The 22,988-nt window shown below is 45.8% G+C and overlaps 1 protein-coding gene across 2 annotated transcripts in view; it reads left to right on the top strand.

Moving 5' to 3' along the window:
* Positions 1-371: 371 nt before the first annotated feature.
* CRMP1 (collapsin response mediator protein 1) overlaps positions 372-22,988 on the top strand; it is a gene marked incomplete at its 5' end in the record, with an annotated part of 49,351 nt that continues 26,734 nt past the window's right edge. Inside the window, 3 exons of one of the 2 annotated variants that reach the window (XM_082050597.1) lie at positions 372-743; positions 16,470-16,558; positions 21,974-22,158. In XM_082050597.1, coding sequence (XP_081906723.1) covers positions 372-743; positions 16,470-16,558; positions 21,974-22,158 — 646 coding nt within the window. Of the gene's footprint in view, positions 744-3,194; positions 3,330-16,469; positions 16,559-21,973; positions 22,159-22,988 lie in introns of those variants that run through there. The other variant, XM_082050598.1, reaches the window with a different exon arrangement.

Raw genomic sequence — 22,988 nt, 5'->3', positions numbered from 1 at the left:
TGCCACCCTCTCCGCTCCGCTCTTTGTACTTTATTTTCACGTGCTCTTTACTAACACGGCTATTTTTAAATCCCGCTTGGATTTATTTCTTCCTCTATCTTTCTCTCTTATTTTTCATCTCTTGTTTTTTTTGTTTGTTTTTTTTTTTTTAATTTTTCTTTTTTCTTTTTTTCTTTTCCTCCGGGGGGTGGGGGGGGAGGAAGGTTAACGCTTGCATCTCCCTAAGGGAAAGATCGCACCAGCCAACCCAGCTTCGCCACTGCTGCATCCATCCATTCATTTTTATGGTCACTAACAGCCTATCCCGGTAGTAGAAGGTGCAGAGAAGTGGGAGGCAGAGAGAGAGAGAGGGAGAGATCCGGACAGCGAGAATGGCCGAGAGAAAGAGGAACTGGAATAAAGAAGATGACCTGCCTGTGTATCTAGCTAGGCCGGGTACGACAGCCCAGACACCGCGGCAGAAATACGGGGGGATGTTCGCCTCCGTGGAGGGGGCCTATGAGAACAAAACCATCGACTTCGACGCCTACAGCGTGGGGAAGAAGGGGTCTCGGACTCCGCGGAGCGGCAGCCGACACGACATGCTGGACGGAGGGGACAACTACAGCGAGACTGCCAGCGACATCAGCGAGGTCTCCGGCTCTGTCATCAGTTCCCCGGGAGACCGGGAGGACAAGACCCCGGGCGTGGAGATCAGATACCCCGTGGGGAAAGAGATGCTGCAGGGCCAGGACAATGGGCAGGTGAGCGGGGCCCCGGGCCGGGGGGCGGGTGCCGCCGCCCCCGCTCGCCGGGCGAGCCGAGCCGAGCCGTGCCGCAGAGGAGACGGCGCGGGGAGACGGGGACGCCTTCGCGGGGGAGTTTCGGCACGGGAGGTCGGGGGGGCACGGTCGCCGGCACGGTGATGCTATAGGATGAGCCCAGCTGACCCCTCAACTCGCTTGCCAGCGCTTAGTGGAGGCAGGGGGCACGACCCCAGAAATTGTTTTCCTTTGTAAGTGATAGTGATGAGTTTTCTCCGTTTTCCTTCCTGCTGGTAAAACGCCGCCCGCGCCGGGTGGGCTGGAGGGCAGCCCGAGCCCCGCGGCCCCTCCCGCCGCCCCCCAGAACAAAGCGGCCGCCGCTGCACTTCCGGGCTCGCCGGGAAACTCCGCGGAGCCTGTCCCAGGCACAGACCCCGGCTCTGCCCCCGATTCTCCCCCGCTCCCCGTGCGCCTTCATTGTCTTCTCGGCAGGGAGAGCCTAAGGCAGGAGGATCTGCTGAAACGTTTGCCCGGGGCTTCTCCACCTCTGGTGTTGCAACCTGGGCTCATATTGTAGACTTAAGGAAAAGTGTGGCCGGTGAGCCTGGCCAGCCCCTGCCAGCTGTGCTTCTCCATTCTGTCTGTGGCACGCAGGCTGGAGGCAGACCCGGCAGGCTGGCCCTCCTGGGAACCGGGGCTATCATTGATTTCTCCTTTAGAAAGAAATGCGGCCTTACAGTCATGTTCCTGCACAGATGTACCCTTTCTCTCAGCACCCAGCCTGCCGGCTGTATGGCCTGTCCGTGCTCTGCTCTTTCCATAGGCTAAACCGACAGTTTCCTCTCTTTCCTCTTACTCTTCAATGTGGGCATCAATGGGGTGTGGGTCCTCTCTGTTCTGTGGTCTGGGTGCAGGTGATATGTGGCCTCCTGTGTAGACCAGTGGGTGCCCACTGTGGTGTGACACTGGAGCGAGCAGGCAGGGCTTGGTGGGACATTGCGCCTGCGATGGTGCCGCTTCACTGCAACGACCTCAGGTTGCCTTCAGAGGCTGCCAGCTGCAGTGCAGTCTTCTCTTTCCCAGCTCACCTGAACCCTTGTCCTTTCCATCAGCACCCTGGGGCAGCGGGAGGGCACAGCACATCCTGAATGTTCCCCCATCTTCTGGGAGATCCCTGATGCCTCTTCCTCTTCTTCCCTGCCACCTAGTTCAGCCCGAGACTCAGGCTAGCGACCACATTGCCTGTTAGCCCTCCGGATCATACTGTGCTTCCAAAGTTGTCTGGCTCTGGATTGGACTTGGGTGAAGAGGGGAGTGAGGATGAGTTTGGGAGTGAAGTTGGCAAGATTTGGCCACTGTTTTACAAAGGTTGCTGTAAGCAGCAACCACGTGCCTCACCCCTGTACAGTGGTGGCTGGAGCTTTTTGCAAGGAGGGAGGGAGACGTGTCAGGGATGTGGCCTGGGTAGGAAATGCGTTGCACTTCTGTACGCGTTGCAGGGATAGGTGTGCTAAAACCCACTAGTTCTTTGTTGTTTGGGGATTAATTTAGGCACGACTTTGCAGTGCCTTTTACCCTTCCTTCAGTTGTGCATGGAGCCTTAATCAAACACCATGGGTGGAGGGAGGCACTCTGTGAGTCAGAAAAGATGGAAGGGTTTCAATTAGCCACATTTCCTCTCCTGCAGTTGAGTGGGGACAGGGAGCACCACTAGGACAGTCAGGAGGGCAAAGCAGGGCAATGCTGTTGGGGTCACAGCCATTGGTGGGACAGAGCAGGGAGTGCTATTGAAGTCAGTGCCATTGGGGACAGAGCAGGCAGTGCCGTGGGGTCAGGGCAGGGCAGTGCCATCAGGGACAGTGCCATGGGGACACATTAAGGCACTGCCATGGGGACACAGGAAGGCAGTGCCACTGGGGTCAGTACCATGGGGACAGAGCAGGGCAGTGCCATCGGGGTCAGTGCCATGGGGACAGAGAAGGCAGTGCCATTGCCATGTGCTGCGCAGTAGGACGCACCCCCGGGTCTTCACCTTGCGGGAGCCCACGCGTGGGACCCCGCCGGTGACCTCAGCTTGCGAACGGGGCGGCGGCGGAGCTGGGGGGCGGCGTTTCCCAGCGCCGATGCAGGAGAAAGGGAGGCTCCGGCTGGATTGATAGACTGGGAAGGGGGGCTGGGGGGTAGGGGTGGGGGACAGGAGGGAAGGAAACGCTTCCTGGGTTGAGCTGAGCGAATCCTGCTCCGACCTGCAGCCGGGAGGGCGCTGCTGCCGCCGGGAGAGGCAGCGCTCGCCGACCCCCTCGGGAGCTGCGTCCCTGTTTTATTGCAGCCGGAAAAAAAGGTGCCTGGTTTGCCTGGCTCCTCTTCCCCTTCTGGGCGAGGAAACTTTGCTTCCATTACACAGCTCTGCCGGGTAGCCCCCGCCCCAACCCATCACCCAACCGGGCTCCGAATTATTGTTCCTCGTATTACTACCGATATTGTTCAGTCGGGCTCGGCTTGCTTCTCGGGGTGTGTTGCGTGCGCCCGGCGCTAGCGAGAGCCGACATGTCTTACCAGGGCAAGAAGAGCATCCCTCACATAACGGTAAGCCGATCCCTGCACGCAGCGAGCCGCTGCCCTCGCTCCTTTGTTAGCGGGGTGGGGAAGGGCGTGAGGCGGGAGCGCAGCGGCCGCTCCGTGCCCGGCGGATGGCGGCGGGAGCCCGGCCGGCTGCGGGTCTGCGGCCGAGCTTCCCCGGGGCTGGGTGGGTGCGGACGCCGGTGCCCTCTCCTCCTTCTGCTGGAGCTCCGGGCTGGGAGTGATTTGATTTTGTGTATTATTTTTTTATGTTTTGGCTTTCCTCCCTCTCCGCACAGCCGGGGCTCAGCGTTGCGCGCTGTCTCGCCAGCTTGGGGCCGGCGGCGGTGGGTCGCGGCGGGGAGGGCCGGCGGCAGGCTTGCCACGGGCGCTGGCGGGGCCGGGGGTCGGGGTCGGCGGTGCCGCCCTCCCGAGGAGCAGGGCCCGGGGAGGCTCGTCTGCCGGGCGAGGTAGAACAAAAGAGGGAGGGGACGATCCGCAGTACAACGTGCCCCCGCCACCGCCCCCCGGCAGCGGGCAGGGGCAGCGCAGCCCCCCCGGCAGCGGGGGCAGGGTGCGGTGGGCCAGGGTGGGCCGGAGGTGCGGAGAGATGGCGGGGGGAAGCGTAGAAAATCAAAGAGCGCCATGATGCCAGCACCAACATCTCTGCGCGCTATTAATACATCAGACATGGTGGGGATCAGAAGTCAAAGAGTTAATCATAACCATCCTCTTCCTATCTGTGCCTGTCTCCTGCTAGATGCTTTTATCCCCGAGCAGGACTACAATAGAGAGTGCTTTCCATGCCAGAAAGAAAGGATCTGAAATCCTCTGATTTGGTATATTGTTTCCCTTAGATACAGTGGATCGATGGGGCTGGGGATAAAGAATAGCCAGAGCTGGTGGGGAAGGGGGGCTTCAGGGGAAATCTCCCCCCGAGTTAGGTCACAAAGAGATTTTCTCCAGAGCTAGTGTCTGTCTGTGGGCTGGTGCCTGCTTTCCTCTTGGTGGGGGCAGATCAGTGGGTGATGGGGTCACTCCTGCTGTGGGGCAGAGACGAGCGAGGAAGCAGGGTGAGCTCGAAGAGGCTTGGGCTTGTGGAGCTTTCCCAGGAAAGCTGGCACCATCAGGGCACTGGGAAAAAGGGCAAGTTTCAGTAGCTGGGGAGTGGGCTGACTGGTGGGTGTGGCAACTTCATGAGCAAACCTGATGGTTAAAAGCGTTATTTGAGCCAGTGTTACAAGGCTTGTAAGCACCTCAAAGCTTTCGCATTACGTTAAAAAAAAAAAAATCCTTTAGCCAGCATGTTTTGGCAGGAGGGGAACAGCCTCATTCTAAAGCCAAAATGGTGCATTTTTACAGTTTTCCACTATCAACAGGCAATAGTGTGTGGTGGTCAAGACTGGGTGTTGCAGTGGCTTTTTGGGTGGTGGCTCTTTCCACCTTGGTCCTCAGTGCATTGTATGACTTGCAGTTACTCAGGGTACCCCTGGACTGGGGGGGGCCTGGCTGCTCTCTGGGTGAGTGTCAGGTGCTTTGTGAAGGGCAGCTGGAGTGTAACAGGTTCCCACCCATAGCTAGTTGTTTCCTCTCCAATTTGGAATAAAAGAAGAAACTGGAAGAATTATGAGTGCTTGCTTTGCAATCAACAGTTTGTTTTAATTTCTTCACTTCTCACAAATTTCATTCTCTGTGCTGGTGAGAGCATTGCTGGGAAAAAGAAAGACCAAACCTCAGCTTGCTCTCTTTGAAATGGGATGTGTTGAAGCTTCTATAAATGAATATTCATTAATGCTAGTGTTGAGTTTTGTGACCAAATCAAAGGCATAAATTAACATTAGTGAAGTTGGCAGGCATCAGACTTGGACTGCCTTTTTCTGTTTCAACGTTTTACACTTCTGGCCCTTCTCCTCTAGCAAAAGCAAGTCAGACACTCTTTGTTATACCTTGTACGTGCTGCCTGTCCCACAAGAGCCCACTGGATTTGCCTGCATGTGTCTTTTGAAAGCCCTGTTCCAGTTCATCCTGCCACTAAGGAAATACATTGAAGCTTCAAGCCTTCTGGGCTCTGAGGAAATGTGATAGCTCTGTGAAATTATGCAACAACAACAACAGCAATGATGAAATCATATAAAAATGTCATTTGTTATTGTGCTTAAAATTTTCCCCCTCACACACACTCCTGCTCTTTAGAGTAGTGAGGAGCTTATTTTTCAGTGTCCTGTGCACTGATACTTTGCTGTGGATTTTCCTGTAGCAAGCCTGTCTTCCTTGTATGGGTCCAGGAGTCATCCCTGAGCACACGAGAACCGCACCCAGTATCCTGCCACAGCAGCCAGCCACTGGTCAGTACCTGACCAAAACATCCCTGTGGGGTCAGGTCTGCCTCATCAGGAACTTTGTGAAGGAAGAGACAGAGGCTGGTTTCAGCCCTGATCAGTGTGGGAGTAAATATCATTCTTGGGAAGAGAATCCTGTGATGTTCTTTCTGGGTTACTCCCCTTGGTGCACGTAGACATAACTGCCTCCTCGTGCTTCATCTGAACATGCCTCACCTCCTGGCCCCTTCAGACTATCAGCAGTGCCTGACTGATAGCCCCCCACTCCTTTCTTCTTAAACAGCTTTATTCCTGCCTTCACGTCTCCCCTTTCTCCTGGAAGTATCTAAGACAACACAGACACTGTTGCAGATAGGCACACTTTGGCACCAAGCATCTTCCTGCACCTGCCTTTTTTTTAAATTTCAGGCCTTGAAAATTCATGCTTCTTGCAATTTATCCTGTTTGTGACTCTCCTCATGCCCTTTATGAATCCCATGCAGCATTCAGGCTTGCTGTTGTTAGCTGAGCACCAGCTCCAGTGTAAAGTACCATTCAGTTGTGAGTCAGACTGGAGAAACTGGGCCCATTTCACTGTAACTACTGTGGGAAGGACCTCTATTTGAAGCACCAGACCAGTCTCCAGGTGATGTAAAATAGAGATGCACTGAACCAGTGTAAGTGTAAGCACTTTGGTCACATCCTGTGCAATGCATTGAAGTCCTTGGGGGGATCTCACTCCCCCTGTCAGAAGTGTTAGCTGGGGATGGAGCAGGGTTTGCGTAATGTAAGGATGGCCAAGAATGCATCTGCGGGAGCATATTTCTTAGGCTGTGTAGAACAGTCATCTGCCACATCCATTGCTGAGGTGTTTTTCTGCATGAGATGGCAATCTTTTGTGCTTCGGTTGTGCAGGCATGCTCTCATGCAGACCAGATTTTCCAGGGTATGTCTCCCCACCCATTGCTTTTAACATAGCTATTATATTCCTCTTGTGCGGTGTATTACAGGGAATCAATGGGGATGATGACAGTGAAAGATCTGTTGTAAATTATTTGGGCGTGTGTATTTTGGTAGTGCTTGGCACTTTTCAGCAAGGCCTCAGCGCAGATGAACTCGAAGTTACAATATATACAGAGCACATTTTAGTAAAAAGCATATGGCATGTAAAATGTCTGTTAGAGGACTTGTTTGATCCAGCAGTGATTGCAACTATTGAAACATAATTGGTATGAGCTCAATGAAGAGGAGGTGTGAAGACAACTCTACTGAGCAAAGGGAGAATAGCTAGTCAACAAAGCAAATGCAAGGGTAGACATGGGAGAGGCAAACGGTGCCCAAATCTTTTAGAAAAGGCAATAATGTTCCTGGGAATAGTACAAGGGTTGTCATATGACTGGGGGAAGGAGCTGCTGGTCCTGAGCTGGCAGACTGTAAGGCATGGGGAGACAGAGCTCAAAAATGTGGTGTTACAGAGGAAGGATCTCACTATTGAGCTTAGGAAGTAAAAAGAAGAGTTGGCACAAGCTGAGAAAAAAGAAGCAGATGCAGAAAAATGAAGAGAGACTGGAGAAATTCAGAGGAGTGGGCACAAAGAATAATTTTAGTTTTAGCCTTTTGAAGTGATTGATTTGAAGAGAGCTGAGAAATAAGTAGGCTTGACTTGAACATGGGAGAAGAAGGAGGAAAAAATGTATTCGTCTGGACTTTTGCTGTGTGAGACTTTGGTCTCAAGCTAGCTACTGAGGGTCAAGACGGGAAACCTTCTGTCTGGCCTGAGCAAAGTGCTGGGTAACGTGAAGTGTTCTGGTGTGAGACAGTGCAAGAGCTGCTAGCCACCAGCTAATTCACTTTTTGGGCATCAGGGTTACATGTCCTACAGATGCAAGGCATGATGAGTTCCAGAAATGGGGAATCGAAGTCCTTGTCTAGGTGTGAATCTCTTCCATATCGCCCCATACCATGCTTTTTTTTTCCCACCCACCTTTGCTTTACAGTATGAAGCTACACACAGATTGGCGTGTGACTTGTCAAAAGTGTTTGAAAAGCCTACTGAGTGCTGGGCATAGGAACAATGTCTCACATTGTTATTTTCCTATTGGTGCAAGACTTGGACTGATTTAAACAGCACTTTTTGTCTTGCTTTAAAACACCAAGGCCTGGGACCCCTTCTTATTCTGGAATATTTGCTTAACACTTAAAGTTACATTTTTCTACCTGTAGCTGTTTAGTAGACTTGGCCCCTCACAGTTAATTTGTCTGTCAGTGAACATTTGTGAGTTCACATTGCATATTCCACTGGACTTGGCAGCTCTGGAGATGCTTTAGCTGCTTCATTAGAAGTTGTTGGAATTCCAACCACCATTTCTATGATTCTGTGTCAAATCTTTTCCTTTCCTTTTTCTACAGGAGAAAAAGTGGCCACAATGTTTAAGCCAATTCCATCTGGTGTCTTGAATTACATTCAGAGTAGGTTCTTCTGGGGACATTTCTATGGAGATTGAAGCTTTTGGCAGAGGGACAGAAAGAAGGGTTTGAGGCAGTGATTCATTTAAGTGCCACAGCAAGTTTGTCAGTCAGTGCCCTCAGTAGGGCATCAGGGTGTTCAGCATCATAGCTGATGCCACCATGGGGAGCTGAGCTGAATTTTGCTGGAAGCTGGACTGGTTTGGAAAGGGGATACTGGATGTGTGGGAAGATAACTGGTGGAGTGAGGTGGGTATTCAGCAGGTCTGAATCTCCTCCTTACAAGTGCCAAGAGTGACTACTGCCAATGAACCACTTTCCTGACAAGAGATCAGGGTCTGTTTTCTGCTTTGCTGCCATTTATTTCATAAGCAAATTTATACACACAGTAAAAGGGAGAAGTTTCATTTTCCTTTGCGGGAGCCAGGGTAGCCCACTGGCTTGTGAAGCACTTGGACACTGTGAGAGTTGGAAAAAATTTCTTGCTGTTTTTGAAGGCATGAGAAAGATGGAACAGAGATAAGCAGCAAAATAATTTGCAGGTTTCTGATCTTGCTACATGTAAAGTTGATGGCATTGTCCCTTGGGACAGAGATACTTGGGGATTACTTTTGCTTGTCCCTTGATACACTTGTCACAATGCAAAGTTTCTATTTGTAGTGCATGCCCTGAAGAGGTTAAGGCCTCAGCTCTTGCTTAGGTATGTAGTAAATGTCTCCAACTAATAAATGTCCCCGCTGATTTCAGGAAAATCTACGCTCAATGTAAAATCTCTAAGTAAAGCTGATCACCTTTGTCCACCTTGCACGTGACTGGCTAAGGGACCATGCGGTGCTCAGAGCTGGGAGACTGTGGAAGTGTTGTTCATGGGCTGGTGCCGATACCACAGGAGATGGAGCAGCAAGTGTCGCAACTTACTATGTATTGCAGGGAAGTAGATACATGAGGCAACACAACAGCAAAAAGTGTCCAAGTGCAAACTATGCACATCTGTATCCACTGCATTAGTCTATCGTGAATTAGCATTGCTAACATCATATTCAAGGACATTTTCTGCTGTTCTGCTTCCCTTGCACCCACCTCCTCTGTCAGAAAAGGGTTTCCTTATGGTCTTAGGCAGATTTTGACTGAGTGGTACCAAGGCTCATGTGTCCTAGTAACTTGATGCAGGTTTCTAACTGCAACTTAGATAAAACTCATCTTTAGTTCAGTGGCACGCAGCAGCCAGCCATGCTGTAAATTGCTGTTATTTTTTCCCAAGTTTAACCTTTCCTATGAATGCCTTGCTGAGATTTTGAGATCAGCTCTAATTGACGTAACCTGTGTGCAACCCAAGAGATGGCTATAACAACACACAGTGCAATGGGTTTAACCCTCGAGCCCATACTTAGGTGAAACCCCTGTTGATGCCAATGAATATTGTCATCAGTAAGATGTTTGTTGTGCTTCCCTTCTAAACACAAAGCAAAGATGACATTTACAGTGAAGACATCCCCATGGAGTTTGTAGCTGTAGGAGTAGCCTTTTTAGACTGTGTGATTAAGGAGTGAAATTACTAGCTGAATAGAAAGTCAGGTCTCAGAAGGGGAAACAAAAGAACATCAGATCTTTTAAATGAATAAAGATGAATTAATATATTGGCTACAGACCAACGTAGAGCATTACTACCATCCACATAATCCTCCTAAATTAATTGCCATATACTGGAGTGCATTTGTTAGGAAAAAAACCCTTAAAAGCAGGATTCTCCGTTAGTGATGAATCGGAAATGATGCCTAGCTAAAAATTACTTCCTATTGAGGGTAACCTAGACGTGAAATTCTAAAGGAAGAATGGTGCTGATTAAAAGCAGATCTTCTACAAGCAGACAGTACTTCATGAAATCCCATTTACAGCTCTTTGATCCTTATGAAAGTATTTTAACCAAGCATTCCTCTTGGGAAGGATGTCTTTCTTCCTTTGCCATTAAGTTAAAAAATGTTACTTACTTGTAAGTACTTTGCTAAAAAAAGGTAATTTAACTGTATTGTATCTCAACTGGCTCTGAATCTGAACAGATCTGACAATAGATAACCAAATATATCCACAAAAGAAATATTTTAAAAATCTTTTGTATATTATGGGAAATAACTCTGCAAGGAGGAATGCAGAGAAGCACAGAGGAGCTCTGAGTGTATCTCTCCGTTGTCTGTCAGTGGGACATTTGCCTTTGAGAAACTTCTCCCTTGCAAGTTATGTTCTTGTGGAGATTTGGGTGATCAAGGAGAACACAAACTTCAGCCTGTGGCTTTTGAACCTTCCCTCTAAATTGGGGATGATGTGTATTTTCTAACTCTTAGTGACCTTTTTAAAGCCTTAACGACAAAGGATTCTTCCTCGCAAATGCTAAAAAAAGGACAAATGAATGCCTTGGCTGAAACTGTGATAATGTAGCCTAATGCCTTGTTATGTCTGTTGTGTTGCTTAATCTGATGTCTTCTAATTATAGGCAGAGAACCAGAAATACAGGTGGATTTGGAAATTAAACTGTTTTCAAATTGCTATTTAGCATGAAATCCTTAGTCATTTTCAGGGCCATTGACTAATCTGGATTTTAGAGAATACAGCCCTTGTTGCTCTGGAGATGTAAGGACAATGGTATATTCTAGTAAGTCCTTAGAATTATGCAAAGGATTAAATCACTGTTGAGTGTTTTGTACTCCTTTAGGCCTGGAAAGTCTGGGGCTAAGCGTGTTGCAAAGACTATTTCAGTTGGCCATGGCTGCAATGCAGCAATCGTAGAAGCCCAAATCCAAGGATGAAGCAGCATTTAGACACATATGCTGGGTATGCTGTATGAAGTTCATTGTAGCTAAATTATAAATCAAATTATAAATAATTAAAAATACGTTATTTACTTGATATGGAGTTGGAGATGTAATATGTAGATATTCCTTTCATGGAAGAAAACGAAAAATGTGATAGCATATATCAGAATTGAAGTCTGGACAGATGCTGCTATTTGATGAAAACACTGCTCTTGAATTCTCTTTGAATCTTTTCAGATAGCTAGAACAGATAAAGGCAGATTTCTTCTTTTTCTTTTTTTTTTTTTTTCCTCATGCTCCATCTTGTCCGATAGAGGTGTGGTTTTCTCTGGAAGGTGCCTGCAGTGCAGTACCAGGGATATCAATACTGTAGAGAAGTGTGTGGTTTGCTATAACTTGTGCTGCATTGTATTTTGACATGCTGCACCAACTTAATATTTGTTTATTAAATTATCAGAAGATGGCAGTTTTATTTCTTATATTACTTTGTTTTTCAGTAGTTCTAGAAAAAGATTGAGAACTGTATGTGTAAAAAATGTATTTGAATTTTGTTGTTTGTGATATTTTTAAATACCTGTAGCTCTGAGTGGGGTAGATGAATTAAAGAAAGGCTAATTTTAAATTTCTTTGCAATTGTTCCTGCTCTAACATTTGAATCTAACATTTGGATCATATTTACAAATAACACAGAGCAGAATGATTTACTGACCAAGGGAATTTGACTTCTCTTAGAGCTGTGCAGAGCCCACTGCAGAACTGAGGACGGCAACAGGGCTCGGGCTCATCAGCCAGCAGGTTGATGCAGATGCTGCTTGTCTCTGCTGGCCTTGTACCTTTGGAGTGTATGAAAATAAGGACATGTTTCACAAAAGCTGAGACAAGCTGATTTCAAAACCTCAACAAAATAGGCAATTTGTTCAAATTGTGCCTGTCACTAGCTTACAGATATTTCGTGTTGCCCGTACTGTAATGCAAACAATAGTTGTAAGGGAGTGAAAGCCACAGCCTTGTGTCTGAGCAGCCAGCCCCTCCTCCTGCATGCAGCAAATGATGCTGAGTTTGTGGCATCTCCTTCTGCTGCCATGAAAATTGCTGTCATGTCACAGACTAAGCTCTGTGGCTTTGTTGCCAGATTAAGCAAGAGAAGCTAGATCGTTGTTAGCAAAGAATCACCAGGAAAGCAGTGTGCAGGGTTTGAAGGTAAAGAGCTGTGAACACAGGAACGACTATCGTACTAAACAGCAAGCTCAGCTGGGAGGTGCCGGAGCGCGTGTAAAATGGAGCTGCAGGGAGACAGAAGATAAGCATCATTGCGGTGCTGATGCTGTGTCATAGCCAGGCACAAGGCCCGGAAGCAAAGAGCATTGCACTGATGTAGTTGCATCATTGCAGCAGTGATGGGCGGAGGAGAAACACCTCAGCCCCCACACCTCACGGTGATTGCTGAGCAATGGCGTGGGTTTGCAGCGGTGCTGTCTGCACCTCACATGTGAATGAGAGCAGGGTATTTTTAATCTTGTAATCTTGGCACCTGGTGAATTGCTCAGTTAATATGTTCAATATAAACCCTGCTCTCTGTTTTGCTGTGTTCTGTGCTGTTTCCTTGGCAGGCTGGAGGGAGGAGAGGGTCCTGGCAGCTTTTCCTTGCCTTGCACTGGGGAGACCTGGGTGGGCAGCTGCTTCTGCCAGGCGATGCACTGAAAACTTGGTATGGAGCCTTTAGGGCTCAGCAGGCAGGGCACCAGTGACTGAGACATCTGTTAGCTGAATATAAAGGTGGCAGCCACCCTAGAAAGGTTTACATGTTTGTCACCTCCTGTGGTGAGTAATGAATGTGTTGTTTTGTACTGTGAGAGAGCCCAAAGGTCACTGGAGTGGCTGAGGATACATCTGAGAGCTAGGCAAAAAAGGGGTCCTGCCTGAAGGGATTTACAGCTGGGAAGGGGGAATATGGATCAGTGCTGTGTGACTGATTTATGAGCTTCAGGTCACTCCTCCCTCCAACCCCCTGTGCTTTCCGCAGGCTGCTACGGAGCGTGGCTGTCCTCCAGCCTGGAACCTTGTCCAGATAGAAGAGGATTTTGGTTCCTTATTTTTCTGGACATTTGGCAGTTGGTAAGAAAACTGCAAGCAGCCTGCATCAGGCCCCTGGTAAATAATAAATGACTCCTGACCATGCACAGCTGGGCTGTGCGCCCGAGGAGGCTAACCTACTTCTCAGACCCCGTGTGTGCCTGGATTTCTGTCTAGGATTTCACTGCCGCAAGTGCCAGTGACCTAAAACAGAGAGGAGCACGCAGGCATCAGTGGCCATGGCCATGGTGCAGCGTGGCAGCGTCCTTTTCCCTTCAGGCCAGGGCTGTCCCCAAAGCCCATGCTTAGGCTATGGTGGGAGCCGAATACTCACATGCTCCTAAGGGAGTATGAAAGTTTATTTCATCAAGAACATAGCAAATTGCTTGTCAACGTTAACCCATGCCTCCCTGCTAGTCAGTTACATTTGTGTAAATTTTCCATTGCGTTAGTGGAAACGTGTCTATGGGTAGGTGCATGCAGGTGTTTGGTACTGCTCTTTGGCTCAGGACCAGTCACCCCTGGTGCAGAGCAGGGTGCACAGGCAATGCCTGTTTGCTGGGGCACAGGTGCTGCTGAGGTGGCCACAGAGCACTGAAACCCCACCTGGGTTGCTTGTGCCCATCAGCACCGTCTGTGTAAAAGCACCCTGCTTCGCTTGTGCTCTCGGCTTGCAGCGATCCGTAATGTGTCCTACAGACATGCTGACAGCTCGAGCTGGTTGGGAAAAGTGCCAACGAAACCCTTTTTCTTCTGAATTTGCTGGAATGGAAATATGTGTCAGAGATGTTTCCGCATCTATGAAGTCCCAATGAAAGCTGGGCAGAGCTCCACGGCAATCTCCCCAGTGGCTTGGCAGGCTACCTGGAGCGCATCGAGATTTGTGTTTTTTCGGCAACCTGGTCTCCCATGGCTTCCTATTGCTGGCTGGGGCAAGCTTAGGCACAGGCCAGCTCAGCTGCAGGATCTGCTTCCTTTTGCAACAATTTTGAATGGTTTGTATTTTCTTCTGAGTGGGAAGGTGTAAAGAATTAAAACATTGAAAGTCTGCATAAAGTACTGTTTTCTTCACCAGAATTTCTTAGACTCTCCGAAATTCTGAAGAAGGCAAGATGTTGTAGCTAAACATTCAGTAATCCTTTATAAACTGTGACAGGCTTAATTTAATGGATAACTCACATAATTGAGTGCTTTCTTGAAACTGCATTTGTATCCTAAAAATCCTGAAACTAAAAAGTTTCAGATTATTCTATTGCCTGGTTTTGCCACTTGTGTATGTATATTTACATATAAAAATGTGTAAAATCCTTATGTCAATGATTATTTTTCTGGGGTTGTACTTCTGCTTTATTATAGTCTGCCTTGTTTTCCCAGCCTGTTACATTTATTTCTATTTATTATGCATCTTCTCCTGTTTTAAAATAAATAAAATGTGGAAAATGTTGATGAGCATGTAGATTTTTGACAGATGCAGTGCTCTGGTAACGTGCCCTGCCTGTGTCAATAAGCTCTTGCCTCTTGTAATTGGGCAGTATTAATGTTTAGGAAGGCAATTGAATGAGCTTAAAAAGGGCTCACAAGATGGTGGTCTCTGCAGGTCAGCAGGCAGTGTAGTAAATCATCTTGGTGAGGAGATGCAACTGCCAGCACGTGGCAAAATAACTTATTAGCGTTTGGGTTGTTGATGAACAAGTCCTGCAATTACAAATGAGAGCAGAGAGGCTGGGGAGAAAACAGGGAGCCTGCTCTGGCAAATTCCAGGCTGGGGACGTGCATTCATCTCTGTCCTTTAAGGAGGGGGTACCAACATCTGAGGCAGGTCCTGGGGACATACTTCATTGTATTTTGGGCTTTGTTTCCCCCAAAGTTTATCTTGCTGCTGCAGCACATGGAGAACAGCCTCAGACCTTCTGTGTACATACTGTTTTGTCATGCGCTGTATTTGAAATGTCTTTTTCCACTTTCTTTCTCTCCTTAAAATGTCTGCTTCTCCATTTTTAATTTCCTAGAATGATATGGAGGGCGACTGAAGCTTTGAACCTGCAAAATATTCAAATGCAAGCTGAAAATGCTACATGTAACTGAAGAAAGGTGGTTGTAACACCCCTGGCTCTGACTTAGCACTTTTTAACCAACACATTTTCAGGAGGTCTCTAGTGTTGTCCTGGTTTTAGAGATGAGGAAACATATCAACTTGTTTAGTTGTTTTCTAAACTGGGAACTCGGGACATGCATGGTTTATATGTGTGAGTCATCCTGTAATTAACCCAAGAATTAAGTCTGGAGTAAGTAGTATAAATAAAGGATAAAATGGAGATTCTGAGTTATTGTTTAGTGAGCCAAGGAAATAATTTACAATAAATGGCTTTTTATATATATGTATGGGAACAGAAGGTTCTGACTGCCATACAGTATTCCAGCATTTACAGTGACTTGGCAAAAGTCTTTCCAAAAGTGTCATGTACTGAAGTTACAGATTTGCCCTATCTCTGGGTTGGTGGTAGAGTGCTGTTGTTTCCAGGGTGACCTCTGCAATGAGAGAGTTAAGTATTGGTTCTCCAGAATATGCAGTGGTAAAATTTGCTTTCTGTAAAATGTATTTTTTGAGAACAGAATGTAACCATTTGAATAGAGAAAAATGGAAACAGATGATTGTTGTGAACAGTGCCCAGCAGACCTGATATTTGAACAGTTCTTCACAGGAAAAAAATGTTTGCTTTCTGGCACTTTAGAAAATACCAGGAGGCAGTAACTCTTTGCTATTTCTAGAATATTTCAGGTAAACCAAACTTCTGAGGCTGCGCTCCTGGCTTCATTCATGGAGTGAGATACAGTGTGTGGAGCCTCAGTACAGAGTGCCTTTGAGTAATCAGCAGCCTGCGACCTGCAAGAATCACAAATTAGACACCTTTTCATTCTTCATGCCCACTAGAAACAAGATTTTCTGTGGTCGGTCTGTAACACAGTGCAGAAGGCACAAGTGGTGGCGCAGCCGAGTTGACCCTGCTGAGCTGATGTTGCTTAAAGCAGTTTCCCTGAGCAGGAGTTTCTGCATTATAGAGCTCAGCAGTCTCTCCTGACCTTGTCCCCTCCCATTTCAAGCTCAGTTGCTCATCCAGGGCTGCTGAGAATCCCAGGTGAGCTCAGCTTGGTCATTCCAGTGTTGGACAGTTTATTCTGTGGGCTTCTCTTCCCTTTTTGGCCTTTGTACAATAAGGTGGTGGTAAAAAGGGAAGGTAGTGGGATTTCAAGTGTTTTCATGTGCAATGAGTTCTGCTTTGACAAAAAAGAAAGAAAAAAAAATGACTGTGATGGCCATGAGGCCACATGTTCCAAAAGTCAGAAGTAAACAGTAAAACAATGTTTTTTGTCTCCACTGTCTATGTATCCACCTGAATCTATGGCATAGAACTTTATATAGGGTAAGTGCTTTGATGTTAATGGCTTTCTATAAAATGTAAGTTTCAACAAACCCACATTTCTTCCTCTTTTTTTCCCCCCAGAGTGACCGACTACTCATTAAAGGTGGAAGAATTATCAATGATGACCACTCCTTCTATGCAGACATATACCTTGAAGATGGACTTATAAAGTTGGTTTTTTAAAATATTGAACTTCTTTTGCATGCTTGTTAGTGTAGACTACTGTGATTTCTTGATGGTGCTGACCTGAAATCTTTCAGCCAGCATCTTGGTTACCTCTAGATGTGGGGCCATAGTAGAGGAGTGTTAAATTATGAAATTCTGCCATTTTATCTTTGCTAAGTAGACAATTTCTTTATTGCAAGTTGAAGGTATTTGCTTTTCAAGACTTCAATCCTAGTTTCTTCTAAAATAGTTAAGACAAGTAGGCTTTCTCAAGAAGTAATGCTAAGAACAATGGATATTTTTGAGTCCATGTATGACAGAGGGCTGATTACAGCCTTTTTCTCCACAACTGAGCAGGGTGAATGCAGCCATGCTCTGAAGAACTGTACGTCACAGAAATATGCTCCGTGTTACACAGCGCTAACAGGGACCTGCTCCTTCTCAGTTCTCCTGTTGGTTAATGCTGAAGTGCAGCATGTTCTGTTCTTACAACATTGTTATGCATTGCTTATATGTCCCTTTTCCTATTTAGCAAAGGTATATAATCTTAAATCTTCACACAGTTAGACAGAAAATCTTACTGATTTATCAGGATATAAAATACAGGAACTGGGAAATTATTCCTTAGGTGGATAAACATTAAATACATGTTACTGATAGCCTGGGAAATGGTGACTGAGATGTCTATTTATGTAGTTTTACTGGTCTTACCTTGGCTTAGTGGAGATGGGGGTCTCTCGTTTACAAAATTATCTAGTGTGTACAAAGCACTCTGACGTACAAAAGGATCAAAGCCTTTTTCTTGACTGCTAAACATTTCCACTACTGGCCTAGCAAGTTTGGTCTCCAGAGGCTACAGTTTAATGCACAGAAACATAATTATGGCTATCTGGTAAATAATTAATTACCTACTTGTTCTCAGAGCTCCTTTTTGTGAGAAGATACCATCAGATTAAAAGTTTGATTCTTTATATATCTGTGGCTACTTACATTATTCATGATTCAGGTTATTATAACAGAAGAAATTCTGAACACTTTTGTCCATGGACTGTGCAGTTTTCTTTTTAATGCTTCACTCTGCCATTCCAGTTGTATTGTTGCTTGCATTGCAGAAGTGGCAAAAGGAGCATATTGTTTCAAGTGGAGAAGGCACACAATTTTGAACATGTATCTTTTTTTTTTTTTTTTTAATAGCAACAATCAGCCAAGTTGTACTCTCTTTGATAGGCATTTTAGTTGAGTTTTTCTGTGCTTGCTTTGTTCAGATGCAAATTTCCTAGTAATACTTACAAGCACCAGAACTGATGTAACAACTAAGTGCATGAGATGCTGAGAGTCTGAAACTGCTGTGGATTTTTTGCCTTGACTGTAGAAATGCAATGGTATTTGCTAGGCAGGTTAGCAATGCCAGGCTTTCAGCTGCCCTTGTTAAGTGCATAGACTCCGTCTGAAATCCGTGCATGGATCCGTACCTCCAGAAAGTATCTCAGTAGCCCAAGATAGCTAGGATTAATAATGAGTAAACAGGCAGTATTTTAGTTTTTGAAATGCCTTTCTTTATCTTTGCCCAAGGAGGCAAGTTTACTATTCAACACCCCAAGACATGCCTGGTTTCCTGGATTTAGATGACCCAAGATTTTTCTTTGTAAACTGGGCAAGAAGTCCTGGTCTGAAAAAGCTGCTAATTTGTGAGAGCAGCCTGGTGTGAGATGGACTTGGGTCCTAACTGTGTTTGGATGATAAATTCTGCAGTCTAGGCAAGCATTGTATTTTCTGGGATTGGTCTCTTTTAGGTTCTCCAGCTGGAATTGCCCATTGTGTCTCAATATTTAACATTGTTGTTAAATGTTTCTCAAGATCCTTTGGAGCAAGGACTTTGAACCTCGGGCATCTACATTTCAGCTGATGCCCTAACTCCCCAGCTGCAGATCCCGCTGATAATACAGAGTTCTTTCCACAGAATGGAGCAGACACAAAACCACTCAGCCCAGAATAGGAAATAGTGTCCTGGTTTTGCTGGGATATAAAATATCTGGGTTAATTTCCTTATTCTGCAGTGGAAACTCACTGAAAAATAGATGGTTGGGTTTCTCTTGCAGACTAATGAAATCAGTAGGGTCTTTTAATGCTTGTGTCCCTGCAGACTGTCCTGCAGAGAGGAATGCAGATATAACCTTGAATTTGAAGATTAGCTATAGTTTGGAAGATGGTAGGTGCATTCTTGTACCTATCAACGCTCAAACCGGCTCTTTAGGTATGAGGGAGCACTGGTGCATGTGGATTTTTCTTAGCTGAAACTGAAGCCCTGCAAACTCAGATGACAGCTGAGAGCCAGTTCTCTGGTATCTAGTAATTTAGATATCTAGTAATTTAAATTGCTGTTGGCACATAAATAATATATTTTGCCTACATCTATCCTGTCCTTTGTTATCCATGTGAAGAAATGAGCCCTGGTTTCCCTGCCAAGCAGCAGGTCACACAGTCTGGTGCTTGTTGTCCTCTGCTCTGTTCCTGCCAAGGAGAAGGTTGGGTCCCTCCAGGCTGGAGGGGACCGACAAGTGTGCAAGATGGGTGACTGGGGATGGGGTCTTCAGAGCTGGGCAGGAGATGAGCCAAGTTAGAGGAGCCTCAGACTCCTAAAAGAGATCTGGGCTTGATAATGTCAGAAATAACTCCATGGCATCCCAGTGGGAGGATTTCAGCTTTCTTGGGTTAAGCTTATGAAGAGTTGAAGCTTGCTCTTTCCATTGTGCTTTAATCAGCTTGTGTACGACAGAATTTACCAGTTTGTTCAGCTGAAGGATGCAGACAGCATCAACTTTCCATGCGTCTGATTTTTCTAGTAGCTGGTGCATCAGAAGACTAGCTCAATCATTTATACAGTGTCTAGAATACAGTTATCTGTGCTATTGTATTTTTCACCCACAAGTAACTGAACCCCATTCTTATTAACCTACACTTAGAATTAATGAGTGAGCAATTCAGGAATTCTGTCACGTTATCTCTTACTCTCTGTTCTAGTCAGTCAGAATAAAAATAACTTTGAATGCCAGTGAAGATCAGCCTTCTCCCAGCCTTAATCTTGATGCCAGGGCAAGAGATGAGACAGGCTCCTGACAGGTAATAGCACAGCATTATCCACACAGGCCATGTGGTCCCAGGTCCATTCAGCATTGATGACTTCAGCTGTTGCCAAATAAGCTGTTACTCAACTGTACACTGAAAATAATGAGCAGTGAGTCATCAAAAAACTTCAGTACATACTCAGCACTCTTTCAATTCATTAGAGTTGAATAGGGAACTTGTAGATTGTGATTGTGTAAGAAAATTAAAATGAATTGCTTTACATTTTTGGGTAGGTTTTCTTTAGTATTTTCAGAAGGTGTAGTAGTCCGTGGAGGGCAATTCCACCTTAGACACCTTAGTCATCTAGTCCAACCCCCCTGCAATGAGCAGGGACATCTGCAAGCAGATCAGGTTGCTCAGGCCCCATCCAACCTGGTCTTGAGTGTTTCCAGGAATGGGGCATCCACCACCTCTCTGGGAAACTTGGGCCAGTATTTTACTATTCTCATTGTAAAAAATTTCTTTTTCATGTCTAGTCTGAATGTCCCCTCTTTTTAGTTTAAAACTGTTACCCCTTGTCCTGTCGTAGCACGTCCTTCTAAAAAGTGTGTCCCCATCTTTCTTGTAGGCTCATGTGTTAGAGTGCCTTATGGTCTGCCTTTGTGAGTCAGATTTTACCAGCAGAGGAGCTTCTTGCATCTTGTTTGCGCAATTGGATGTGCTGGGCTGCTGCTGGCTTTTGCACACATATCAGTTCCCTGTTTGTCATGGTATTATAAGTGTTTTGCAGAGCTGTAAACAGGTTATGACATGCTCCCAGTGCTGTATGTGTTGATGACTGTTAGACACCAGACATGGAGTTGTACAGCTTCAAGCCGTGATATTACCAGCTCTCACGAGTAAGGCCTTTTGGATTTGTTCAGTGCTGAGCAGCTGAGACCCAGCTCATGATGCTGGGAGTGTCGCTAACCTGATGGCTGTGCTTCCCTCCAGCCAAAACCCAGAGCACCGCGGGAGCCGAGCTGCTGGAGGTGACATTTTCGCATAGCTTATGAAACAAATTCTCGACCTCATGGGGCTATTTATTAACTCTGGTGGTTTGGCCAAATTCCAATGTGAATAATTATCCCTGTTTTTTTCACTGGGTTTAATTAATAGCTATATTAATTTTCGGTTCTAGCTTATTGCGATTGGCTGTTAATCAGTTGCTGTATTTTGCTCCGTAGGTGGGAGTTGCATTTTAATATGAGAGAAACAGATTCAACAGCTCAGATGTCTGGGGTATTTGTTTAGCTGTGGATAAAAGTTATTTTATCCCAGACAAAAGGAAATTAAGGCAAGGGCTGTGTGTCTGTAATACGAGATAAACTAAGTGAACTTAAACTACCTTATACTTATCTCTAAGCCCAAATATATTGTGCTGTAACAGTGCAGAGCCATGGCTTCTACACAGACCTGTACCTTTTCCTGTTTGGCACCATGTGAAGCAGAAAATAAAAATGTAATGTGGCTTTAAAAGTTAAAGGTTAATTTACTCATAGTTGTGTCCATGAATGCTAAAAGTATTTTGATTGTGAATATCTGGAGTTTGCTTGATATCAACATGGGGGAGAGATTAATACTTTTAACAGTGGAAAAAAATATCCTGTTTTGAAGAACTGAAGAGGAGAACATGGCAGCAGTTAATTAACATTTTCTTCTGCACAGTTGTGCAGAATGTTTCACTAAGTTTTAGCTGTAAAAGAATGATGAAGAATATGTGACGTGGTAGTTTAGAGTTATTTGGGTCTTTTAGATATGTATTTCTGTATCTTAGTGTCTTTAGATTTCTTTTTAAGTAAAAAATTGCATTACTTATTTACAAAGTAATTATGCCTTCTTTCTGATGTGCCCTGTGCTTCTGCCATATACTTACAATTCCACCCTGCTGTCATATTTGACCTACATTTTTCTGTTTTCATCTAAGAACTTAATATACAAAACCAGAGCCCCCAAGAGAGTGATAACTCTAGATATTTGTAATTGTTTAAAGATAGGACACTTAAGTCTCACCCTGAATCATATAAAAAAATAATCAGTTTTTAATGCTGGTGTATTACAGCTTCTTTATTGGCCACTAGAGCAATGCAAAGCAGCCTGAGCACATGGCCCAGCTACTCAGGCTCATGGATATTTTGTTGTGCCAGTGCTGAGCAGCGTGGCTGGAGTGGGTGCTTGAGCTTCCCCTTCCCTTTGGGGGTCTCAGTTCTTCCTCTATGGCCCCTTGGTTCCTCTGCCCTACATGCCTCAAATAGCTTCTGTCCCCTGTGCTTCTTTGTTTAAGTAGAATAATGTTGGTTTTCCTTGCTGCCCAGGCAAATAGGAGAGAATCTGATTGTTCCTGGAGGAGTCAAGACCATAGAGGCTAATGGGCGGATGGTTATTCCTGGGGGAATAGATGTCAACACTTACCTACAAAAGCCCTGCCATGGAATGACTACTGTTGATGACTTCTATCAAGGCACAAAAGCAGCACTAGCTGGGGGCACCACCATGATCAGTGAGTACTAGCAATACTAACTCTTCCCACCTCAGGCTGAGGCTCATGTGGCACACGTGGGGATAGCTACAGGAGGCTCCATACTGATTTTCTGAGATCTTCTGCAATTAATCTTCAGATTTCTGGGCAATGTGTTGGAGATCCATTCATCATTGTCACCCAGGGTTGGCCTGAAAATGAACCTACTCTCAGAAAGAAACAGCATCATGGGGAATTGTCTCTTGGATTTCCATCTGAAATGCAGAGCAAACATTGAGGGATAATATACCTGCTCCTGGGATTTTTGAAAAACAATGTCGTTAGTGCTGTAACTATGTGACACAGAAAATCTGACAACGACCTCTTGTTCCCACTTAGTGACATTTCAGGGGTTTTGGAAATGACAAGATGCTTATTTATGGATTTGGAATGGAGAAAGCCCTTACTGGAGGAGCATCTTTCTCGGTGGAAGGCCAAAGTGTTTCTAGTTGTTAGAGACTCTTATTCCATCTACTAGATGGCAGCACAAGATTTATATCTTTCTTAGTAGCAGTGTCTTGGCTTTTGCTTAGATTTTGTGAGGCACTTGTTCAGGTGATACAAAACGGGCTTAGCTTCCTTGTGTAGAAGAGCTGCCCGGTGCGTTTTACTCCCACTGAATTGGAATGTGGCTTTTTTTTTCTGAGTGGTGTTAGCAATTACCTATGTTCAGCAGTAAGTATCAACTGAAAGGATCTGTGGCAATAAGCACAAGATACACTGCCGTTCGTTTTGTTAATAACTTTTTCAGTGAATGTTCTTCATTCGAGGCTTCCTGTGCTGCATTAGGTTTGCAAATGTCACTGGTAAGC

Source organism: Streptopelia decaocto (genome assembly GCF_964273445.1).
Source record: "Streptopelia decaocto genome assembly, chromosome: 4".
Lineage (NCBI taxonomy): Eukaryota > Metazoa > Chordata > Aves > Columbiformes > Columbidae > Streptopelia > Streptopelia decaocto.
Note: the sequence above shows the minus strand (reverse complement) of the source record. Positions and strands in the feature narration are given on the sequence as shown.